Source organism: Littorina saxatilis, linkage group LG3 (assembly GCF_037325665.1).
Source record: "Littorina saxatilis isolate snail1 linkage group LG3, US_GU_Lsax_2.0, whole genome shotgun sequence".
NCBI lineage: Eukaryota > Metazoa > Mollusca > Gastropoda > Littorinimorpha > Littorinidae > Littorina > Littorina saxatilis.
In genome coordinates, this window is record NC_090247.1 from 35,147,693 (window position 1) to 35,173,187 (window position 25,495).

Consider the following 25,495-nt stretch of genomic DNA (forward strand, 5'->3'; position numbering starts at 1 on the left):
AGAAATCAGCAGTCTCATTTTTCCTCAAAAGAAAAGAATTTCAAAGCATGTGCAAAGCATTTTTAAACACCATTATTCATTAAGCTGAAAAAAGTGTGATTAACCGGTCCTAAAATACTCTCAAAAAGGTAAAAGATGAGAGAACTATACCGGCAAAATAAGGCTTCACTCTACTTATAAAAATATGAAGAAAACAACAAACGCAAAAAAAATTGTGAATAAACTTGAAAGTATAGTAGACATGTACTCAATGGCAAAAGTATTAATTTTTACTGTACCGCGATTGTAAGGTGGAGGCAAAAACTATGATAAAAATCCATGTGGAAGGAATAACGTTGAAGGCAGAAACTGAGATTAAAATTAAAAAGGGAAAAAAGTGCAATGTGGTATTGCTAGTACATGTAAGCATCCTTTTATGTTTACACCATAAGGCAAGGCGTAAAACTTTGCATATCTTTACAAAATTAGTCGTTAGCATCATCGTAATAAATCAATTCAATATGAAAGAAAGGTAGTTGCCTGCAAGACACATACACCCTCATGCAGTTATTGCTGCTATGAAGTACGTTTCATGAAAATGGATAAATGCAAAACAATGCATCGGAAACACGAAAGTGCTGCCTAAGAGACTTAAGAATTAAAACATGAAAAGAACTGTTCAAAGACAGATTTGTTGTGTAAAACATTGAGCCTGAGTTCGAAACCATTTAAAAATTCACAAGTGAGTTCATTACACCTAAACTTTTTGCACAAATTCATTTCGCAGTGAATTATGACAATCTGACACCGGACAACCAAAACACATCATGGTTAAACTGTATAACTGCAAACAATCTTCCATACCCACAAACTATTGATTATGTGCAGATAACTTTGAGATTAAACTTCTACCTCCTCCATCAGTCTACACCCCTGAAAAAAAGGAGAACATAAGTGTATAACAGACCCCGAGTGTGGTTCTCAGATCTTCATGTGTATTTGTTCAAAAGGTCGAGATTATCCATATCTCAAACTACATAAACTCTGCTCTCTCACATTTATAATAATTCACAATATCTCTGTATCACAATCTTTTACAAAAAATATCACAGCTATGAGTGTACATACAGTATTGAATTAAAAAAAAAGGGAATAGCAAGATGCCCTTGATTTTAAAATACAAAAGTTTGATTCCTCCAATGCATAAAACAATGATATGTTTAAAATAATCAAAACAAAACAAAAAAACAATACCTTTATTTTGTGTGAAAAAATCACACCAGAATTCACAGTGTGATGTACAAACTCATGTCAGGAACACTCAGATAACATGTTGATGTTAGGCGCGTTTGATCGATCTGCGCGATCGCGCAATCGCGCTGCGCGTTTGGTGGATCAATCAAACGCGCACACATCGATCGATGTGTGCGCATTTGATCGATGCAAAGAATAGGCTACAAAGAATACAAGAATCGTTAAAACGCGCAGCTCTTATACTTGCGCATTTGGACGATCTGTCACAAAGTAAGTCCCTACCACACACACACACATCGCACGCCGGAAGTGAAAAGTTTCAAATACAGGAATGTTCCGAAATATACCCCAACAATGTTTTTGATTTGTTTGTTGTCAGGCCTCTCAATCTTTCAAACAGTCTCTCTCTCTCTCTCTCTCTCTCTCTCTCTCTCTCTCTCTCTCTCTCTCTCTCTCTCTCTCTCTTATGATCTTATTCTTATATTACTATTATTGCGTGTGTCTGCGTTTCATCATAAAAAGTTTGTTCCTATGTATTCCCATTTCGATTATAACCATTTTGCTTAGATCAGGACTAGCTGGAAGAAAGGTCCTACGGACCTAATGCTATCTTTCCTGTAATAAAGTTCTATGTTTCAATGTTTCTCTCTCTCTCTCTCTCTTAGTCTCTCAGTCTCTCTCTCTCTCTCTCTCTCTCTCTCTCTCTCTCTCTCTCTCTCTCTCTCTCTCTCTCTCTCTCTCTCTGTCTCTCTCTTAGTCTCTCTCTCTTCTCTCTCTCTCTCTATCGCTCTCTCTTCTCTCTCTCTGTCTCTCTCTCTCTTAGTCTCTCTCTCTCTCTCCCCCCTCTCTCTCTCTCTTAGTCGCTGATCCTCTCAGGATCTCTCTCTCTCTCTGTCTCTCTCTCTCTCTTAGTCTGTCTCTCTCTCTCTCTCTCTCTCTCTCTCTCTCTCTCCTCTGTCTCTCTCCTCTCTGCTCTCTGTCTCTCTCTTCTCTCTCTCTCTCTCTCTCTCTCTCTCTCTCTCTCTCTCTCACACACACACACTTTCTCTCTCTCTCTCAGTCTCTGTGTCTCTCCCCCCAATCCCTCCTTCCTCATCTCTGTCCATCCCTCTGACATCTCATGAAAACAGCTGAACTTTTAAATCATTTGCTATTAAAGGACAATTAAACACTCAATGAGCTAACACATGTGAAATGGATGATCAGGTGCAACCTCGACGCATATATACCTGTGATGTGATGTCTTTGAGGTAGTCTAAGTGTTTGGTACAATATAATCCCATTTTTTCTTCTTTTTTAAAATGTCTTACAGATTGTTGTTTAGACACTTATAGCTAGGCCTACTTCCGGTCATAACTTCCGGTCATTGCCAGCAGACGTGTGTGTGCGTAGTATGGTGATTTGTGAGACGGATCGTCCAAATGCGCAAGTATATAAGAGCTGCGCGTTTTAACGATTCTTGTATTCTTTGTATTGATCAAACGCGCACACATCGATCGATGTGTGCGCGTTTGATCGATCCACCAAACGCGCAGCGCGATCGCGCAGATCGATCAAACGCGCCTAACATTGACACTAACTTGCACATTTGTACTTCAACGATGTCAAACAACAAGTCAAATTGATGTGCAACTTTCACAATAAGTGTTAACCTTGATCCCCACAGAGGTTTTATGGCAGTAAAGTATCACAAAATGTTCATCATGATTGCTCAATAAAGAAGCATCTAATTTATCTGAGCAGCTACATTAGAGTAAAACTGAAAGAAAAAAGGCTGAACAAGGTGATATAGGTCCAACAAATTGTATATGCCGATAAAAAACCTACTTCAGGAGCAGCATCTGAATTCTGGAATTCACAACAGCTTTTCCCCCTGATTCCAAACCCAACAAAATGACACAAGGAGGCAGCAATAGACCTAAAATACCTCGGGGAGTGGGAAGGGGGTCAGAAAATAATAAAAGTGATTTGTGAGTACATCATAAGTAAATTTATAAAAACCCATTCGTAACATCCAGCGACAGACTCTTGGCAAAATCCAAACACGCACCTCACTCAACAAAGTCCCGGAATTCACAACAGCTCTTCCCCATTAATCCAAACCCACAGACATGACACAAGGAGGCAGCAGTGGGGCCGACAGAACTGTTCTTCCTAACGTGCGTCAAAAACACATGCTGCCCACACACGCAGCATGGAGAAATGTTGGGACCCATCCTGTTCTTCATGGCGTGCACGAAACAGATTCGAGCAGGGTGGGGGTTGCTGGAGAAGGTGATGAAGTTGCTGCAGAGATAGCAGACGTCATTGTTGGGAAATAAGACGCTGGGGTTAAACCCTCCCCGACGTTGCCGACACATCTGACACATCATGAGCTCTCTGGTGTTAGGCACCACCGGGTCTGAGGGGTTCCGGCATCGCATGTCCTATGAAAAATGAATAGCAAGGAACACTGTGTAAGCATCAAACACTGTCTAGGCATAACAAATATGAAGACTTGGAGGAACATTCGTGAAAAATAAAACTTACATTCAGATATCGACTTCGCTGAAAAGCTGGCATCCTGACGGCATCTGGGTCTCGTCTGAGGAATTCAATCAGCCTGCACACACCACAACAGGCATGAGATCATGAAATTGTTAAAAACAAAAACACTTTTTTTTTTTAAAGGTAGAGTGCATGCCCACCACCAAACACCGAAAGTTGGGACGGACACTGTCAACTTTATGTGCAGACCTAGAGATGGAAGCCATGTCCCAACCCCGTGTCACCACAATGGCACGTAAAAGATCTTGGTCATTCTGCCATAAGTGCAGATGGCTGATACCACCTAAACACGCATACACTTGTGTATCTCGTCAAAAGCCGTGAGGGCATAAAACTCGAATCATATAACCCATATCTTGTCCTTAAGAGGCAATATATTTAGCCTGTAGCTCATAAAGTATTCTCTCTTTCCACCACCAAACCACCCCTACATTTCTTTTGATAAAACGATGCAAAATTGTGCAATCTGGCACAATCTCAAACTGTGTGCTAACCCCCATTCCTCCACCTCTCATAAAAAGATAACAAAGGCAAGAGAAAAATAAACGCACCGTTTCTGAAGTCTTGCTTGCTGTAGCTGGTAAGGGAGATAGTTGATACGCAGAATGAAGTTATCACAGCTGTACTGGTAGAGATCGGCCAGTTGTTTGTGCCAGACCCTGAAATCCTCTTCTGCACTCTCCATACACTGCCTCACAGCCTGAAAAATGTAAATGTATAAGTTAGTGACAGGCTCGATGTGCCTGTCAGATCTCCTCGAAGGAAATAAAATTATAATGTAAATGGGAAAAGACGCCCACTTTTAAATTCACTTTTTTCATTTTGAATAAAATGTACTTTATTCAGGTTGCTTCCTCCCACTAAAAATCTAGCAGCAACAAAAGTAGTACTACCCAGGTGTGTGCATGTTCAGGTGTAATCTTCCACCTGCATGTCTGGCAGAACAACCAAGCTCTTTTTCATTCCACAGCCCTGACATAGGAGAGGGAAGTTGTGTGTTGTTATTTTTTCCATTCGGAAAGTAACTACTGGTTTTCAAACAAAACACATACATATCATACAAACTAATCACGCCCAGTTTCATGGAAAAACAAAGACAAGAAGAGTAGGAGCAAGATCGGGAGGGGTTAGTGCAGAGGGCAATTGAAGTGCATACGTGTCGGGGGCAGGAAGAGAAATAAAGAACACTCAAACAATTTTGAGTTGGTAAAAATTACTCATACAAGGTATGTTAAAATAAACTATGAAGCGAAAGTCACCAAAAATAAACTTTACGATGAATACATCTACCACTACATCAGATTTCTCACCTTCCACATAGCCTCATGGACAAATGTGAAGTACTCCTCAGCATCGCCCGAGGCGTGAATTGTGCGGCTGTAAGGTTTCAGAATTCGACGTGCTTGCGCCCAATACAAAGGTGGGCACTCCGTCTTATTCTCAATGTCGCCCAGCAGTCGCAAGATGTAATCTGTGGGAAGGCCGCTTGTTGAGCAAGCTGTCAAGAAAAGTACCTGAAATGGTGTACAGCTATGATGATAAAACCTTCTTACTATGGTGTACAGCTATGATGATAAAAACCTTCTTACTATGGTGTACAGCTATGATGATAAAAGCTTCTTACTATGGTGTACAGCTATGATGACAAAACCCTTCTTACTATGGTGTACAGCTATGATGACAAAACCTTCTTACTATGGTGTACAGTTATGATGATAAAAACCTTCTTACTATGGTGTACAGCTATGACGATAAAAACCTTCTTACTATGGTGTACAGCTATGATGATAAAAACCTTCTTATTATGGTGTACAGCTATGATGATAAAAACCTTCTTATTATGGTGTACAGCTATGATGATAAAAACCTTCTTACTATGGTGTACAGCTATGATGATAAAAATCTTCTTACTATGGTGTACAGCTATGATGATAAAAACCTTGTCATTATGGTGTACAGCTATGGTGATAAAACCCTTCTTACTATGGTGTACAGCTATGATGCTAAAAATCTTCTTACTATGGTGTATGGCTATGATGATAAAAACCTTATTATGGTGTACAGCTATGATGATAAAAACCTTCTTACTATGGTGTAGAGCTATGATGACAAAACCTTCTTACTATGGTGTACAGATATGATGATAAAAACCTTCTTACTATGGTGTACAGCTATGATGATAAAAACCTTCTTACTATGGTGTACAGCTATGATGATAAAAACCTTATTATTATGGTGTACAGCTATGATGATAAAACCTTCTTACTATGGTGTACAGGTATGATCATAAATGATGATAAAACCCTTTTTATGGTGTACAGCTATGATGATAAAAACCTTCTTATTATGGTGTACAGCTATGATGGTAAAGACCTTACTATGGTGTACAGCTATGATGATAAAAACCTTATTATGGTGTACAGCTATGATGATAAAAACCTTCTTATGGTGTACAGCTATGATGATAAAAACCTTCTTATTATGGTGTAAGGCTATGATAATAAAAACCTTCGTATTATGGTGTACAGCTATGATGATAAAAACCTTATTATGGTGTACAGCTATGATGATAAAACCTTCTTACTATGGTGTACAGCTATAGCTATGATGATAAAAACCTTCTTACTATGGTGTACAGCTATGATGATAAAAACCTTCTTACTATGGTGTACAGCTATGATGATAAAAATCTTCTTACTATGGTGTACAGCTATGATGATAAAAACCTTCTTATTATGGTGTACTTTCTTTCTTTCTTTATTTGGTGTTTTACGTCGTTTTCAACCGTTCAAGGTTATATCGGGACGGGGCTATGATGATAAAAACCTTCTTATTATGGTGTACAGCTATGATGATAAAAACCTTCTTACTATCGTGTACAGCTATGATGATAAAACCTTCTTACTATGGTGTACAGCTATGATGATTAAAAACCTTCTTATTATCAGGCCTGGGAATGAGTAAAGGAGGTTTTCATTTTTTTCATTTTCATTTTCATTACTTTATTGTCCCATCGCTGGGAAATTCGGGTCGCTTCCTCCCAGTGGAAAGCTAGCAGCAACGGAGTCACGCTACCCAGGTGTCTGCGTGTTTAGGTGTATTCAGCCACCTGCACTTATGGCAGAATGACCAAGGTCTTTTACGTGCCATTGTGATGACACGGGGGTGGGACATGGCTTCCGTCTCTGGGTCTGCACATAAAGTTGACCCGTGTCCGTCCCGTCCCGGCCCGAATTCGAACCTGCGACCTTTCGATCACAAGTCCAGTGCTCTACCAACTGAGCTACCGGGCGTACTGACGGGAACATTTTGCGTTTTAAGCATTTTTAAGGGCACACGGAGGCTCTTTTCTTACACAATTAGAAAAGGACTTCGTCGTATTTACGACGAAAGGTGTATCATTCCCAGGCCTGTATTATGGTGTACAGCTATGATGATAAAAACCTTCTTACTATGGTGTACAGCTATGATGATAAAAACCTTCTTACTATGGTGTACAGCTATGATGATAAAAACCTTCTTATTATGGTGTACAGCTATGATGATAAAAACCTTCGTATTATGGTGTACGGCTATGATGACAAAACCCTTCTTATTATGGTGTACAGCTATGATGATAAAAACCTTCTTACTATGGTGTACAGCTATGACGATAAAAACCTTCTTATTATGGTGTACAGCTATGATGATAAAAATCTTCTTACTATTGTGTACAGCTATGATGATAAAAACCTTTTTACTATGGTGTACAGCTATGACGATAAAAACCTTCTTATTATGGTGTACAGCTATGATGATAAAATCTCCTAACTAAGTGTAGGTGAACAGATTTTGTGTCATAACTCTGTTCTGAGCTTTGTCTAAAGAACAACAATCTTACAGAAACATAGAGTTCAGGTATGATTAAAACATCTCTTGTTATCCAGTTGTAATGAACACATTCTTATTTATTCTGCATTGAATTCCATCTAAACAACAACTACCATGCACAGACACAAAGACAGACAGACAGACGCACACACTCGTACTCACACAAATTCATGCACACACACATACAAACACACCATTTGACAACATACATACTGATAAGAAAAAGTGGAAGTGAGGCGAGGTATAGCGTATGTGGTTTTTTTGTGTGAGCATGGGGTTGCAGTGGAGAAGGGCATTTGGAGGTGTGTCTGTGTTGAATGATAAGAATAATGCAGACATAGGTACAAACATAAACTCCAATAAAGGAAAAGAGACGGGAGGACAAACATTCATGTGAAATGCCTCAAGAGTAACATTAAGACAAACACTACCAAGAAAACAATTTTTACAAAATCCAACAAGTTTCATCAAAATATGAATCACAACAGTGAACCATACCTTTTTCACATAACCTGAGTCATCCTCAGACAGCAGCCTGTGAACCACTGTGCTCAGAAAAGCATCCATTGTATCCGGCAAATCCTCCAATTTCTTGTCCATCATGCGAAAATCTCCAAAGATGCGTAACTCTTCACACATCAGAATCATCCACAATGGGTTATTCACCTTGGTCATTTGTACCATTCGCTGCACTTGGGTATCCTCCAGTTTCTTTGAAAATTAAGATAAAGGCCAAGAATATAATTATTGCCATTTGATCTTTTTATAATAGAATGAATAATCTGGATGAAACACATCAAGGAAAATTGTGTAGAAGCTGGTACAGTATACGACATGACAGTGATACACACATCAGACTCAAGTATTCTCTTATCTAACAATGCTACACTAGAAATGTCCGGCAACTGATACAGATTAATGCTGTCGCCTTAATCTTTCTTTAAATGATTGACTTCCCGTCACACCCCAACCTCACCCCAGAGAATCTCATACCCTAACCTTTCCCCACAGTCTTAAAAACACCATATAAAACTATCTGTGATGTGTTCAAAACAACGGGGTGTTTTTCTATATTAACATACCACATCTTTTGTACAAATCTTAACCAGCAAGCCCTCTACCCCACCAAGAGACGTTCATACCCTACCCTTTCCTCACACTCTTAAAAACAGCAGAGGTGTTTCAAACCTTTGGGAGCTTTTTTCCATTTAACACTCCACATGTTTCATACAAATCTTACGTAGCACACTACAAAAGTTCTTAAGTGCTCATAAACCTTTGCATGTTTATCTCCATACACATACCACATCTGTCAAACAAATATGAGTCAGTACAACATCTAAAAGTTTGGAATTAATAACAATAATAATAATAATAATAATAATAAAGGTACTTATGGGGCGCAAATCCTAAAATAGTTCTAAGCGCCTTACAATCTGAAATATAATCATTTTAATAACAGCAACAACACACAACGTAAGCGCCTTAAATCAATCTAAATATAATAATCTTAATAACAGCAACAATACACATTTAAAAACAAATAAACTTTAAATAAATGCAACACAATCACGTTGATATTGCTCACACACCTTGCCATAATCCCCAAAGTATTTTGCAGCAATGTCTTGCAGGGCAGACATATCTAAGGCAGAAAGCTTCAGACAATACGCTGGGTGCTCATACAGCCTTGCGGTGGTGGGAAGATGAGTGACGTTGGTACTGATCACACATCGCAGTCCAGCAGGCAGAGATGGAGGCAGCCATGATAGGTGGTTTAGACTGCCACTGTTGTCAAGCTGAAAGAATAATGTATAAACGTGTGTGACAATGACAGCACAATTTATTTTATTTTCATGTCAGATTATTACAGTGGACCCTCCCCCTTCCCCCCCCCCCCCCCCCCCCCTGGTTAAACCCCTCAATTTAAGGCATCCCCCTATAAAGTCATTATCTTTTTGAGAGTTTTTGTTCAAAGCCTCTGTAAATTTACCTCAATTCTAAGACTCTCCTTTTTAAGATTGTTGGAGGTCTTCTAAGGTATTCAACATCTACAACTGTTATTTTTCACACTGCGTCATTTGTTTTCTCTAAATCAGCAATTTAATCGTGCGACATGGTGTAAATGTCATGAACAGCACATGCACACTCTTTTGTCCACTTTGTACCAAATAAGTGTCCAATTTCTTCGGGACTTGTTTTGTTTGATTTGGTATCCATCTCTCATTGAGCTATGCCATATAAAAGTCATATTTTCAGTAAATCACATGGGGTCACAATTGTTGACACCAATTCTGAGCCTCTATATATATATACGACTTGTGTCTGTCTGTCTGTCTGTCTGTCTGTGTGTGTGTGTGTGTGTGTGTGCGAGATGCACGGCCAAAGTTCTCGATGGATCTGCTTCAAATTTGGTGGGCATATTCAGGTACACCCGGGACAGGACACAATCTGGTCGATATTTCAACACGTGCTCTCAGCGCGCAGCGCTGAACTGATTTTGTTTCCACCTCAGCTACCCGGGCCCCCATACCGACACACCAAAGCCGCTAGACCACATCACAACGCCAAAGTTCTCGGTGGATCTTTTTCAAATTTGGACACCGTATTCAGCTACACCCCGGACACAATATCATCGATGAGATATTTCAACATGTGCTCTCAGCGCGCAGCGCTGAACCGATTTTGGTTTTTCAGTTCATTTCACCATTCCCAGTAACTCTTCCTTATCTTCTCCAGTGTTTTGCGTTTATCTCCCTTCCTTCGTGTGGCTTCGAAGAATCCATATCCCCGTTTCTACGTTACTATTTTTAGAATGTCACTGCGCTGTCCAGAACGCTTCCCTTGCACCCGTAAGTTGTTCTTACTGTCAAAGTGAAAAGGTCGAATCAATTTATAGCCACGCGAAAAATACACTGTCACCTATCTCTATATATTTATAGATATAGATATACATATATATATACGGCTTCTCTGTGTGTGTGTGTGTTTGTGTTTGTGTGTGTGTGTAAGCAACACCTGTGGATTATAGAGTTCTGTTTGTGATGGGGTCTAGCGGCTTTTGTCTGTCTGTATGTTCTGGCATTTGAGAAGCCACAACAGATATTATAGGGCTAAGAAATAAGCTCTAAAATTCTCAATCCCATTTGACAGGACTTCGCCTTCAAAGGTGATTGTGGTGAACCGCCACGCTGTCTGTCTCTGTCTCGCGATTCACCCCGTTTATCTCCCTTCCTTCGTGTGGCTTCAATCCATATTCCCGTTTCTACGTTACTATTTTAAGAATGTCACTGCGCTGTCCAGAACGCTTCCCTTGCACCCGTAAGTTGTTCTTACTGTCAAAGTGAAAAGGTCGAAACAATTTATAGCCACGCGAAAAATACACTGTCACCTATCTCTATATATTTATAGATATACATCTATATATATATACGACTAGTGTCTGTGTGTCTGTGTGTCTGTGTATCTGTCTGTGTATCTGTCTGTGCGCGATGCACGGCCAAAGTTCTTGATGGATCTGCTTCAAATTTGGTGGGCATATTCAGGTAGACCCGGGACACGACACAACCTGGTCGATATTTCAACACGTGCTCTCAGCGCGCAGCGCGGAACCGATTTTGGTTCCACCTCAGCTATTTTGGTTCCACCTCAGCTACCCGGGCCCCCATACCGACACACCATAGCCGCTACACCACATCACAACGCCAAAGTTCTCGGTGGATCTTTTTCAAATTTGGACACCGTATTCAGCTACACCCCGGACACAATATCATCGATGAGATATTTCAACACGTGCTCTCAGCGCGCAGCGCTGAACTCATTTTCGTTTTTGTGTTCATTTCACCATTATAAGTAACTCTTCCTTATCTTCTCCAGTGTTTGGCGTTTATCTCCCTTCCTTCGTGTGGCTTTCCCGTTCAGTTCTAAGTTACTATTACTATTTTTAGAATGTCACCGCGCTGTCCACTGCGCTGTCCACAACGCTTCCCTTGCACCCGTAAGTTGTTCTTACTGTCAAAGTGAAAAGGTCGAATCAATTTATATCCACGCGAAAAATACACTCTCACCTATCTCTATATATTTATAGATACAGATATGCATATATATATACGGCTTCTCTGTGTGTGTGGGTGTTTGTGTGTGTGTGTGGGCAAAAACCTGTGTATTGTAGAGTTCTGTTTGTGATGTGGTCTAGCGGCTTTTGTCTGTCTGTATGTTCTGGCATGTGAGAAGCCACAGCAGATAATATAGGGCCAAGAAATAAGCTCTAAAATTCTCAATCCCGTTTGACAGGACTTCGCCTTCAAAGGTGATTGTGGTGAACCGCCACGCTGTCTGTCTCTGTCTCGCGCCGTTCACCCCAAATTCCCGTTTCTGAGTAACTATTTTTAGAATGTCACTGCGCTGTCCAGAACGCTTCCCTTGCACCCGTAAGTTGTTCTTACTGTCAAAGTGAAAAGGTCGAATCAATTTATAGCCACGCGAAAAATACACTCTCACCTATCTCTATATATTTATAGATATAGATATACATATATATATATATACGGCTTCTCTGTGTGTGTGTTTGTGTGTGTGTGTGTGGGCAAAAACCTGTGGATTGTAGAGTTCTGTTTGTGATGGGGTCTAGCGGCTTTTGTCTGTCTGTATGTTCTGGCATTTGAGAAGCCACAACAGATAATATAGGGCTAAGAAATAAGCTCTAAAATTCTCAATCCCGTTTGACAGGACTTCGCCTGCAGAGGTGATTGTGATGAACCGCCACGCTGTCTGTCTCTGTCTCGCGATTCACCCCGGCGAAGCCGGGTATTCCTCTAGTATACATATATATATACGGCTTCTCTGTGTGTGTGTGTGTTTGTGTGTGTGTGTGGGCAAAACCTGTGGATTCTAGAGTTCTGTTTGTGATGGGGTCTAGCGGCTTTTGTCTGTCTGTATGTTCTGGCGTTTGAGAAGCCACAACAGATAATATAGGGCTAAGAAATAAGCTCTAAAATTCTCAATCCCGTTTGACAGGACTTCGCCTTCAAAGGTGATTGTGGTGAACTGCCACGCTGTCTGTCTCTGTCTCGCGATTCACCCCGGCGAAGCCGGGTATTCCTCTAGTTGGCTATATATGCAGGTTACAATTTCACATATATTTTGTTTAAATTATAACTCAGTCTGGTTGCGCTACCCCCCCCCCCCCCCCCCCCTGCAATTTTATGTGTATTTACTCAGTCTTGAAACTTGCGCTCACCTCGTTAACACCATCAATAACAATCAGCTTCTCTTTGTCAGTCTCTCTCCAACCAGCAAGCAACTTGCGTAGAAGTTTCTTCTTCGCCTCCATGTCAGCTTCTGGGTCATTCAATTCTGGGCCTGTGATCATAACAAATGAATAAATATAGAAATACTCATAATATTAATAGTGAGTAATTAGTTTGGAGAAAAAAGTCACTCAAGAATTTGTTCAAAACTGAAGCAACCAAAAAGTTTTTGTTTTCAGGAAATTCTACTTGCCTTTGCTTGAGCTGAAATAAATTACTTGTGATCAGCTACAAGTTTTGAAAAACTAATTATAGGCCCTTGACAGCTTACAAGCAAGAAATGTCCACACATCCCTGCTCTCCAGTTCCCTAGCTCTGTCATCCCACGCCTGCCTCTCCTTTCTACCAGTTCTTCATTTTTATGATCATACCTGCGGGATCAGGAGCAAGTGCTAGAAGCAGTCTCTGCACAAGTGTGGTGTGGTATCTACTGCTGGCAGTACCACCCACGAAGTGGTAGAACACATCTTTTCCATCCTGTTGAAAAATATCACTGTTCACTGAATGCAGTATATGTAACAGAACATCAGCAAATTCAATTCTGAAGAGTGTGTGTGTGTGTGTTTGTGTGTGTGTTTGTGTGTGTGTGTGTGTTTGTGTGTGTGTGTGTGTGTGTGTGTGTGTGCATGTGTGTGTGCGTGCGTGTGTGTGTGCGTGCGTGCATGCGTGCATTCGTGCATACATTTTACTTAGAGCGTTTAACAAGCTGCAGGGTAAAATGTACATGTATAGTCATTCAACATTTTTAAAGTACAAGAAAATATTTAAAAATCAACAAAAGCTGTGCTCAGGCCACCTCACTTCGGTTTAACATGTAAAAAATAAATAGATTAGGACAACTCGACTGAACCTATTTTCTCTGCCAACCCTAAAACTTTTCAATAGGTTCACGGACAAACGGACATTCCGTGCTACATATACCGACTGAAAACGAATCAGTACAAAGGGAAATAGTCAAACTTTACCAGACTAGCCATTAGCTAATTTTAAATCACCCCCTGCATTTCAAGGCAGAGGAGTTCTGCAAATCAAGCAATAATCAACAAAGACTTGAATACCTCAGGGGGATAATAGCTTAAACATTTTCAAGGTGATGGGCGCAATGGCCAAGTGGATAAGAGGCCGTGGGTTCGAATCCCGCCTGTGCCTAGTCTCCCAGGTCAACGAATGTGCAGACCTGCCAGTGCCTTATCCCCCTTCATGTGTACACGCAGGCACAAGACCAAGTGCGCACGGAAAAAAATCATATAATCCATGTCAGAGTTCAGTGGGTTTAAGAAACATAACAACAAAAACAAGCATGCATCCCTAACAAATGGCACATGGCTGCCTGAACGTTGCATAAAAATAGTCATACACGTACAAACCATGGAAGTTTCAGCACATGAACGAAGAAAAAGAAGATTTACAAGGTCACCTTGACAGCCTGACACGCCAGTCCAGCTAGCAGTCCAGTTTTGCCCCACCCTCCCTCCGCCGTCACCAGACACAGGAGGTTGTCTCCTTTCTCCATGTCCCAGTCCTCTGCCTTGCCTGACACCAAAGATAAAACAAGAAGAGCAAACGCTCGATCGAGTCACTTTCGCAGTTCTGAATATTATATGAGGCATCAGATGGACAGGAAGAAATTGCTATTCACAACACAATACAGATGTAAATAATTTGATGTAAAGAATAATCCTATAAAGTTTGAATCAAATCCGATGAATAGTTTCAGAGATATGATATTTCAATTTTTTTCCTTCAAGACATACCTGTGACCTTGAAAAAGGTCAAAGGTCACCAAAGCAGACGTCAAAGTGTAGAGGTCACTGGGAGTCACGTTCACATAAAATTTGAGCCCGGTCACTTTTATAGTTTCCGAGAAAAGCCCAACGTTAAGTTGTGTGTTGCCGAACAGAAAAGGCTAGTTATCTCCCTTGTTTTTCTGATAACGTTCGTAAAAGGCTACAGATGTAAATACTTTGATGTAAAGAATAATCCTACAAAGTTTCAATCACATCCGATGAACTTTGTCAAAGATATAAAATGTCTAATTTTTCCTTTGACGCTGACCTGTGACCTTGAAAAAGGTCAAAGGTCAACGAAACCATCGTTAAAGTGTAGAGGTCATTGGAGGTCACGACTAAACAAAATATGAGCCGGATCGCTTTGATAGTTTCCGAGAAAAGTCCAACGTTAAGGTGGTGTCTACGGACGGCCGGCCGGACGGCCGGCCGGACGGCCGGCCGGACGGCCGGCCGGACAGACTAACACTGACCGATTACATAGAGTCACTTTTTCTCAAGTGACTCAATGAGTCTCCTGAAGCGATTTCAAAACAATAAGTCAATCTGTCAGACTGAAACTAAACAATCAACACTTAAATTCTGTGACCAGTCATCACTGAGAGTAGCCTTAGGTAAGCCGAAACCCGAAAGACTAGACGGGTCGTGCTGGTCTCAGCAAAGCATGCAAATGTAGGACTGATTTTCTGTCATTTTGAGCACATATTTTCATAGTAAAGATAACATATCTTTATAATTTTGATTGAGGAAATGATAGGGAATACAATGCAATCACGTTTTGAATCTGTCATGAAAATTTCAGTTTAGGACCTTTTTTCCAAACCAAAAATTAAGGCTATATTTCTGACCTTTTTGAATAGTATAATAAATTAATGCAATTCCAGTGCAAAGTTTTGTTGTTTTGTTCAAGAACTGTGAAAGTAAACTTACGTATTGTTGACTTTTTTCCATCTGCAACAACAAATAGCAAAAAGAAATTGAAAAAAAGAATATGCTCTCAAAGTAAAAACCAGTAACAACATATCTTCAATACAGAGGTGTTAAAACATGTTACAATGGAAGACAGAAGGTAATGCCAACCTGGTATCAAAATGTAAACAAGAACATTTTTTCTAATGCATTACCTAGGCATCTAGTTTCACCATGTTCATTGACTTTATTTTTTCCAGTCAAGACACAGAAAATGTAACCAATTTCAAATTTCTTTTATCTTATCCACGCAAGCACAAAAATGCAATGTTGATTTAGTGGTACAAACAGACACTCTTGGGATAAACCAAACGTGTCCCTACATTGAAGGTGGCTTGTCTTGACAACCAAAGAAGGTGTCCTTAACTGGGAGGGGCCCAACATCACAGGTACCATTGTAACGCCTTACCTATCATCTCCAGGTCATTGTCAGGTTTCCCCTTTGCGTAGTTTTGAAGCAGCTGAAGCTCCTTGTCACGCCCGATCAGAGTCTCCGCCTTGTCCTCAATGAAAGTCCACTGTAACTCAGTTTCTACAAAAAAGATAATAAAATGGATCCTTTATGGGCTGGCATAATTTCTTATTTCATGTACAGGGTGACCCCCCAAAAATGCAACCCATAAAATTCTAATAACTTTTGCATCTGTTCAACGCACTACTTCATATTTGGTGCACATTAACTTCAGCTTATATATAATTATATCTTTAAGTTTACCGCCCTGATATGGCCCTTCGTGGTCGGCTGGGCGTTAAGCAAACAAACAAACAAACAAATCTTTAAGTTTTAAATATATCGGTCAATTGGTTTGATTTTTGTGCCTTTTCAAACAAAATATCCTACTTCACGAGTCGGCTGAAAAGTAGGTTTAACACTGAGCGGTAAACACACTCGCACAATTTCAACCTTCCAGATTGGCTATTATTGATTTTTTTTCATATCACCAATAATCTGGGGTGTTTTTGTATACTTGGTCCTTCAGATATTCTCCAATGTAAAAGTCTTGAAGGTTTAAATTGGGTAAGAGTGGGTAGTGCTCAAAGTCAAACCTCCTACTTTTCAGCCAATTCCTGAATTTGGATATTTTTTTTGAAAGAGCACAAAATTCAGACCACTTGACCTATAAATTGGATACTTTGTGATATTGTCATGCATAAGCTGAAATTAATGTACACCAAATAATAATGAAGTATTTCGTTAAACAGATGCAGAAGTAATTAGCATTTTCATGGGGTCACCTTGAACACAAAAACCAGCTATTTTGATAATAAGATTTTGTTAATCTTTTCAGCGACGGGCATTGTGGCGTAGTGGTAAGACATCGGCCTCCTAATCGAAAGGTCGTGAGTTCGAATCCTGGCCACAGCTGCCTGGTGGGTTAAGGATGGAGATATTTTCGATCTCCCAGGTCAACTTATGTACAGACCTAATAGTGCCTAATCCCCCTTCGTGTGTACACACAAGCACAAGGCCAAATGCGCACGTAAAAGATCCTGTAATCCATGTCAGAATTCGGTGGGTTATAGAAACACGAAAATACCCAGCATGCGTCCCCCAAAATAGATGTATGCTGCCTGAATGGCGGGGTAAAAACATCATACACGTAAAAACCCACTCATGTTTTGTATGAGTGAACGTGGGAGTTTCAGCCCATGAACGAAGAAGAAAAAGAAGAGAAGAATCCTTTCAGCCCCATCTGTTGTACTTCTAGATTTCCAGAAGCCTTTCTCTTTTTCTTCTTTTATGACTACCAGCCCCCCAAAAAACGTATTATGTCTTTTGAACCAGTAGACAAATTGACTTGCTTATTTATTAGATGAAAGCTAAAAAGCCATTCTTTCATTTGACAAGTTAATCAAGGGACCCTAGGGACTGTCACTAAATTGCTACGCTAGAGATGGAAGGGTTCAAGAGATCCCTCACCCTTTTCTTCGGGAGTTAGTTCAGAGGTGTTGCTCTGATGGGGGTATGCTTTTTCGATGGCTGCCTTGAAAAACTCTTTCACTTGATCAGCAAACTTGTCCATACCAGTTAAATCCACCTGAAACAAAGAGGATGACATATATATAGTTGATTGGGGTGGATGTGGCTGTCATGATTTCTACTTTTTCTCCTCCTCAACCCCACCTCCACACACAGAGATAAATGCCAAAAAAACACCTCAAAACATCTGCAGAGAATGACTAAATTACATTCATGTGGATATTCATGCATACACAAACAAGGACACACACACAGAAGCACACATGAGACACATGCTCAGACACACACATACAAACATTAGACAGACACAGACACAGACACACACACACACACACATGTAAAGAGAGAGGCATACAAACACACACAAAAACACAGATACAAGCTAAGCCATTTACCAATGCCCTGCCAGTGGCAGTGTTGATACCACCATAGTCCACTGTGTATGGAAACACCTGCTGGGGAAACTTGCTGAGTAGTTGTGACTTCAGTTCCTGTAAAAGTGAATAATCATTTGTCAGACTGAGGAACACACACAGACATGCATACACATGCATACACACAGAGCACAGACACATATACATCTGCACACACAACACAAAAACAAATTCAGACTTTTCACAGACTGGACATCTACACTCCGCAGAAGACAAACTAATTACCAGAAAAAACATGTGCATTTACAGAAGATAAACTGAAATGGCAGAGTTCAGGAAAGAGTTCTCACCCTCATGTGTTCCCTGGCAAGGGGAGATTCCCACTGAAAACGACTGGCATGATCATCTGGTAGTTGAGAAATAAACCCCGGATCTCGCAAAAAGAATGCTGCGTTTGGGTTAGACATTCTGCAAAACCAGAGCAGCAGTGGCATTAAATGTTTTTGATCCGATGACACACACAAAATCATCTTAACACACACAGCCATGAAATCAAGCAAACAACGATCATGCAAGCAAAACAAACAAGCAAAGCATTCAAAGGGGCTAAAAAAATCTGTTTTGTCATTAAAAGAAAATGTGTCAACTTAACAATAACAAAATGGTACAAAACCCGAATTCTCCGTCTTCCACACAACTTTACTACCATCAACAATAATCTATTATGCGACTAATTTTGTGCATCTTACACGGCTGTAAAAATAGAGTCTGTACGCCCAAAGAGAACCCAAAGACTCATCAAAACCTCAAAATCCTTGAAGAAACAAATACTAAATATATCTGAAATCACATGTATGTACACAACCAACCTGAGAGTTCCATGCAAAATCTCCATAAATGTCATGGATGTTCCGTCCACCCAGTTGTATTTTTCACACACTTCTTCTGGAACCTCTGCCTTTCCTGGGATCCAGCCATACCTTCAACAACATAAAAAACAGACATTTAACACAGACACTGAGCGAAAATAATCTGCCACCCTTCTTCCCAAAACTTGCACTCACTTTTATCATGGTCCTTATGCATCCGAGTTGAAACTTCATGAAAATAATCCTGAATGATTAAAAAAAAAAATAGTAAGGCAAATAAACGAGAAAAAAGACTCTTGCAACATTCAGAATCCTTCACTTCAATATCTGTCTGTACAACAAAGTAAATGACATGGGTAAAGCATCACTTTGTATGTATAGCCCCATAAATACTCTCTCAGACCCTACTTTGTATACCATGCAATAGACCCTGTCTATAATGACCACCCAAGGGAGCGACCAAAAGTGGTCGTTATAGCTATATGTGGTACGTGGCCATGGAAAGGTGAATTACGTAGAAAAAACAACACGCCGGGGATTCTTTGGGGCGGTCGTAATGGGCAGGTGGTCATTATCGAAAGCTGGTCATCGAGCCGGGTTTGACAGTACAGTGGAACCCCCCTTTTAAGACCCCCTAATTTAAAACTCCCTCCTTTTTAAGACCTTATTTTCTCACACTTTCTGGTCTTTACGTCTGTAAAATTACCCCCATTTTAAGACTTCCTCCTTCTTAAGACCAGATTTTCTCAGATTTTTGTAGGTCTTAAAAGGGGGGTTCCACTTTACCACAAAATGTACAATTCTACACTTTATAGTGACCTTATGCATTCAGTTCTTGTAAAAACAAAAACAACAAAACTCACCTTTCTCCCAGCATGTTGAGAAAGAAAGGCTGCCCATTTGCCTCATAGCACCGGTCAATCTCCTCAAGACAGGTGAGAAGAGCTTGGGTGGACGTTGCATCTTTTGGCACGCCCCATCGCAGGTCACACTCCACCAGCTTCAACTTTCTGTCATGGCACCATTCTCGTAACTCTGGAAACACCTGCAGGATCAAATCATGAATGTACTTAGTTGGCAAGTTATCCAGTATGGTGAACCAGATTATGGAGAAAGGTATTAGTATCCATGCCTACTAAACTTACAAGGGAGAAAGCCATTGGTTAATTTTAAAGGACATTATTACAACTAACTCCTAAACGCTTCTTCTTTGACTTGACCAAACACAAACTTTCATTGTCTCCACCAACAGAGGTGTCACAGGGTTCAGCCTGGAAGAAAAAGACAATAGGACATTTGTCCCCCTCCACCAAATTCTGATGGGACATAGTCGAAGGCAAAAAGCTCTAAGGCAAAATGTTGGACATACCTCACAAAACTTATCCTTTCGAATCAAAGCAAAGGGTAAGCCTTCAGTCAATATTTTTTGAACATTTGATTTTAAAAAAATAAAAAAATAGTTCGCCGGATTGGCTGCGAACAATGCACTAAATATTTAACAGCCAATCACAGTTACATAAATTTGCTTTGCTCATTCCGAATGCAGTACTCTGATGCGAAGTGTGCACATTGTGGTAGAGTGGTACATAATCTCAGTGCGCCCGTTGACGCGTTGAAGAGAATTCTAATGGGACATTTTCAGATTGAATGCGCCAATGGCGCAGGGCACGCTAGTAAACCGAACCCTGTGTCATTTGGTTAAAACTGTATAGTTATGTCATTGTATACCTAAAGTAAGATTTTAGGTACAAAGCTGTTAAAAACGTGATAAATTAGGTATGTATTGTAATCTCTTGTCAACAAAAAATCAAGCTTAGTGCTGAATACTGACACACTCAATGACATCTATTTCTTTCTTTGGAGAAGAAGGAGGAAAAGTGGGGGAACAAGAGGTGAGGGATCAGGAAGGAAAGCAGCTAGAACACAAGAGATCCCTTAGTCTTCATACATCTACCTTTTTCACAAGAACTTCACGTTCACTGAAAAAGTCAGTGAATGTAGAGGACACGAAGATGCGGACAGTCTGCCACCCTCCCAAAGCTGAGTCAGCGGAACTTTTCTTCTGGCAGAATCTGTCATTTTCTTCACTGGCAGCCTGACTGCAGACCTTGTGAATGTTTCTCCAGCACCCTGCTACCTGCCTCTCTACTTCTGGGTCAGACGGATGATCCTGTGCCTGTGAAAGGCTGCCATGATGCTGTGTCTGAAATTATAATTGACATCAAGTTATAACTTACACAAGACTGTGGCTTTGAATTTGAGTGGAATGAGCTGATAGGATGGGATGAGAGGGTTGGAGATGGAAAAGTGTGGGGTGTAGGTGGGGTTTTTTCTTGGGGGGGGGGGGGGAAGATGTTTTGATCAGAATAGTCAATAGAGTATTACAGTAGTCCCTTTCATTTCCGGCCCTTTCGTGGGCGTGAACCTGCCCGGAGCGGCCAGCTTTCCCATGACTAATGAGTTTTCCTTCTATAATTGACTCTTAATGGCCGTTAACCTGTCTGACGCGGTCAACGGTCACTGATTTTTGCCCTAAGGTGCCCCTCTTACTCGACAGGAGCGGCCACTTAACGGCCACTTGTCACTTTCGCGGGCGAGCGCCTGTGGTGTGTGTGTGTGTGTGGTGTGTGCACAGACGGCACAGCACGAGCAGACGACATGAATACTTACGCATGCGCAAACTGTAACTACAGACATGCGCATACATGTACATTTACGGCAGTCACTTCCGGATCGATCACAGCTGATGTGAGTTTGAAACACTTGTTTATCTGACACTCAAATACATATATAATAATCCAAACAACACACATAGAAACATACGAAACAATAGCTTAGCCAGGACGATCGAGTTAAACACGCAAATAATTAAGATGTATAACGAAAGCAAAACTAACAGAGACAATGAATCGGCGGCTCATGGATGATCGCTTTCTTTTCTTCATGAAAACTTGATCGTGTTTTGGGGGTTTTTTTGGAAGAGGAGGGGGCCTGTAATGGACGGCCACCTGATATTTGCGGTCACCTTTGCAATGACTAATGGGTGACCGGATATGGCAGGTACTACTGTACATGAGGTCACCAGAAAAAATCTGGTGAGACTTGCACACGAAAGGACAGAGCAGACTGCTTTTATGAGTCTGTCACATAAGAAAACATTTTCAACATGCTGTAAATTGTAATATATTTGGAACAATGATATTAAAATTGACAATTTATGTGAATACAAGTACAATTTAGTGTTTACTATTCTTACCTCCTCAGGCTTGTTCCCAGATTTGAATCGTCGATACATGACTGTGCCTGCAAGTGTAATGATGAAGAAAAAGTAACCTTCATTCATGTCCAAACATTTGTGTATTATCCTCACCTTAAATGAATAAAAAATACAACCAAATATACCTACAGAAGGAATTTCAACTAAGACTTTGAATTCTCCCAAACATTTAGTTGGGTTTGAATGACAACAGACAATAGATATTGTACATTTATATAATTCTCCGTCAGGTATTGTATCAGAAACAAATACCCATTTAAAAAACAATTTGCTTTTGGTGGGCAAAATACAAATACTGTTCTACTTCCACGATCCACATGATGAAATCTGCATTTATAGTTATACCTTTAAAAATCTATCAGCAGAAAGATATTGTCTCAAACATGGGGGTTGGGGGGGATTTAAATTGTTAAGGAACATGCATACATTTGTGGATTCGTAGTAAAGCATTAAATGAATCACAGAAGCAAGCAATTAAACTAAGTATCAACAAGCCAAATGGTGTCAGGACAAATATCACAGGGGCTATATATAGGCAGCTGCAAGCTAGGCATGCAGTCAAAGAACATTTTTGATTCTTCTTAATTACAATCATCAATACTAGAAATTCAAACGGCTAGAAACTGCATGGAACATTCAAATGTGTTCCACATACAGTTTAAACCTTGCATGTATTTCTCAGATTGAGATAATAAAGTTAATTTGATTTGGTTTGATTTGATTTGAACTTCACTGCAGCAATCTTAATTCTGCATGTGCTTGCCAGTGTAAACATATTTTTGAAAGGGAAAATGTAACGTGTTGGTCTGGGTTCGTTTACGTAACATGCCAGATGGATGCAGATAATAGTCATTCATACAGAAGGACAGCCGACATCGTGTGTAGCAGGAAAAGGAAGGTACTTTCTTCATACGCATGTCTGCATACATAATTAACCAAGGGGAATTATTCATCAGCACACTACCTGATAGTATAGCAGCAGTTATCTCCTCAACAGAAAACATGCCTTTAAAAGGTCCATGAGCAAATTACAAACATGGTTAGTCATTAATAACTCGATCGATGCATAGATATGGTCATAAATCAATTTGCTGATGGATGGATCATCAATGATAATGATACCTACCTACATAGATGGGAACAAAAATTCACAACAGGAAGAAGCTAGAAGATTGTGAGGTCAATAACCTAACCTCTTTGAATACTGATTGTGATTTGATCATTATTATTATTATTATGAACATTTGTGCGCCTAATCTAAATATAGCCCTAGGCGCTTACAAAATATACAATACATAGTGAACATTATACAAAACACAAATCGACAAGGACCAAGACACTCGGACTCATACACTCGCAGACAGACGCACAGCGAGAACGCGACGCACTCACTCATACCAACTACAGGCACATGCATTCTGAAGACGGAAAAACAGTCATAAATAAATAAATAAATTATTGGATACATAAAGTTAGTTGAGAGAAGAAGAATAGAGCTGGAAAGGGAAGAAGAAGGAGAGAGAAGGAGACAGATTAAGGACCAGCAGGAGAGGGGGATGGGTGGTCATTAACAGACTAGTGAGGGAAGAGGTGTGTTTTGAGTGAGGTTTTGAATGATTGCATAACAGAAGGGCCGCCATTTGAGTTGTACTCGCTAAAACTAAAGTAGTTAGTTTAGATTATCTGCAAAATAATTTTGGATGGAACTTAAATTTACATCAACACTTTAGGTTGGAAACTCTTGTTTCACACTATCACAGTCCTCAGCCTGGATTACGGTACTAAGCCCCTTTAGTTCAAGGATGTGAGACCAATAATAGACACAGGAATTAGATTATTGCGATGGACCCAGAACGTAATAAATAATATTGACTTCTTGTTGTCTTCTTGATGGTGATGCTCTTAGTCTGAATGTTCAAAGTGTCAAGGCAGACAACTAACGAGACAGACTGTACTTGCAGACAGAACAACTATTGAACTAAAAAAAAGAAAAACACGATCAGAGCCACCAAAATTTCAAAGTTATTACCATTGAAAATTACTCATTCATGCAGCAAGTACAATAGTACTACACAGAAGACATGGTTTGTCTTCCTGGTTGGTATGAAGTCTCTAAATCTTCTGTATTGTAAGAGCAGAAAAATTCCTCTTTGTGTCTTTTTACCCAAGTGCGTCCAATTTATGTCGTCTGACTTACTACTACGCGACCACGCGGGACTACGTGCGACCTCAAACTAAAGCATTTATATGTAATGTTTTTGTTGTTCTAGTATCTTCACAGTATTTTCTCACTTTAAGCCATAGAAATGAAAAATAAGGAAGATGTGATACATTTTCGAAGAGCTCGCGAACGAAAGTGAAAGCACCGGATTCCTGTCACGTCCGACTATGTTCGACTTGTTTTTAGAACACACGCGACCTCAAACTAAATCATTTACATGTAATATTGTTGTTGGTCTAGTATCTTCACGGTGTTTTCTCGCGTTGTACCAAGTTTTAAGCCATAGAAAAGAACATAAAGGGAGTTATGATGCATTTTCGAAGAGCGAGCAAGCGAAAGTGAAAGCACCGGATTTCTGTCACAACCGATCATGTCCGACTTATTTTTAGAACTTGCGCGACCTCAAACTAAAGCATTTACATACATGTCATATTTGTGTTGATCTGGTATCTTCACGGCATTTCCCACGTTGTACCAAGTTTTAAGTCATAGAAAAAACAGAGGGAGTTTAGTTATGATGCATTTTGAAAGAGCTAGAGAGCGAAATCGAGTCGGTTCGCCGACTCGGAAAGCACCGGCGGATTTCTGTCACACCCGGGCCGTGCTGAACCGATCATGTCAAACTTGTTTTTAGAGCATGCATGCGCGACCTCAAACTAAAGCAATCATAAGTTGTATTGTTGGCTTCTGAGAGACCAGTCCAAGACCTATCCGACAAATTAGACTGCGTACCGAACTATAGGCTGTTGCCTTCCCCATTTTCTTAAATGTCACTGTAGCGACACCCGGCGCACGATCGATATTCAGTGTTGAAGGCCCGTGGGATATCAAATTTTCACATTGGTATGAGACAAGAAGTCCCTGCACTAATCAACTAAATTGATTTAAATCGGCCAGAGTGACGCAAAGAGAGACTGAGAGAGACTAGTTGAGAGAGAGAGACCTGAGAGAGAGAGAGAATTTTTTTTAATTGAAATTTATTTTACGAGGGTGACAGAATAAGCAATGTATACATGCTTGTTTTAATCCGGCCCTCGCCCATTGAGGGGTAACAAACA

The 25,495-nt window shown here is 40.3% G+C and overlaps 1 protein-coding gene across 1 annotated transcript; it reads right to left on the reverse strand.

The window, feature by feature from the left end:
* Positions 1–3: 3 nt before the first annotated feature.
* On the reverse strand, positions 4–24,387 carry LOC138962244 (telomerase protein component 1-like). Its single transcript, XM_070333988.1, has 19 exons — positions 24,246–24,387; positions 22,196–22,242; positions 20,894–21,142; positions 19,803–19,984; positions 18,940–19,050; positions 18,421–18,538; positions 18,092–18,187; positions 17,637–17,754; positions 16,125–16,247; positions 15,677–15,697; positions 14,377–14,492; positions 13,331–13,436; positions 12,890–13,011; positions 9,243–9,449; positions 8,149–8,361; positions 5,091–5,294; positions 4,332–4,480; positions 3,763–3,835; positions 4–3,659 (listed from the first exon to the last, which is right to left on the reverse strand). The coding sequence occupies exons 2-19, from the start codon at positions 22,232–22,234 to the stop codon at positions 3,285–3,287; spliced, it is 2,622 nt and encodes an 873-aa protein (XP_070190089.1). The 5' UTR covers positions 22,235–22,242; positions 24,246–24,387; the 3' UTR covers positions 4–3,284.
* Between the last annotated feature and the right edge of the window lie 1,108 nt (positions 24,388–25,495).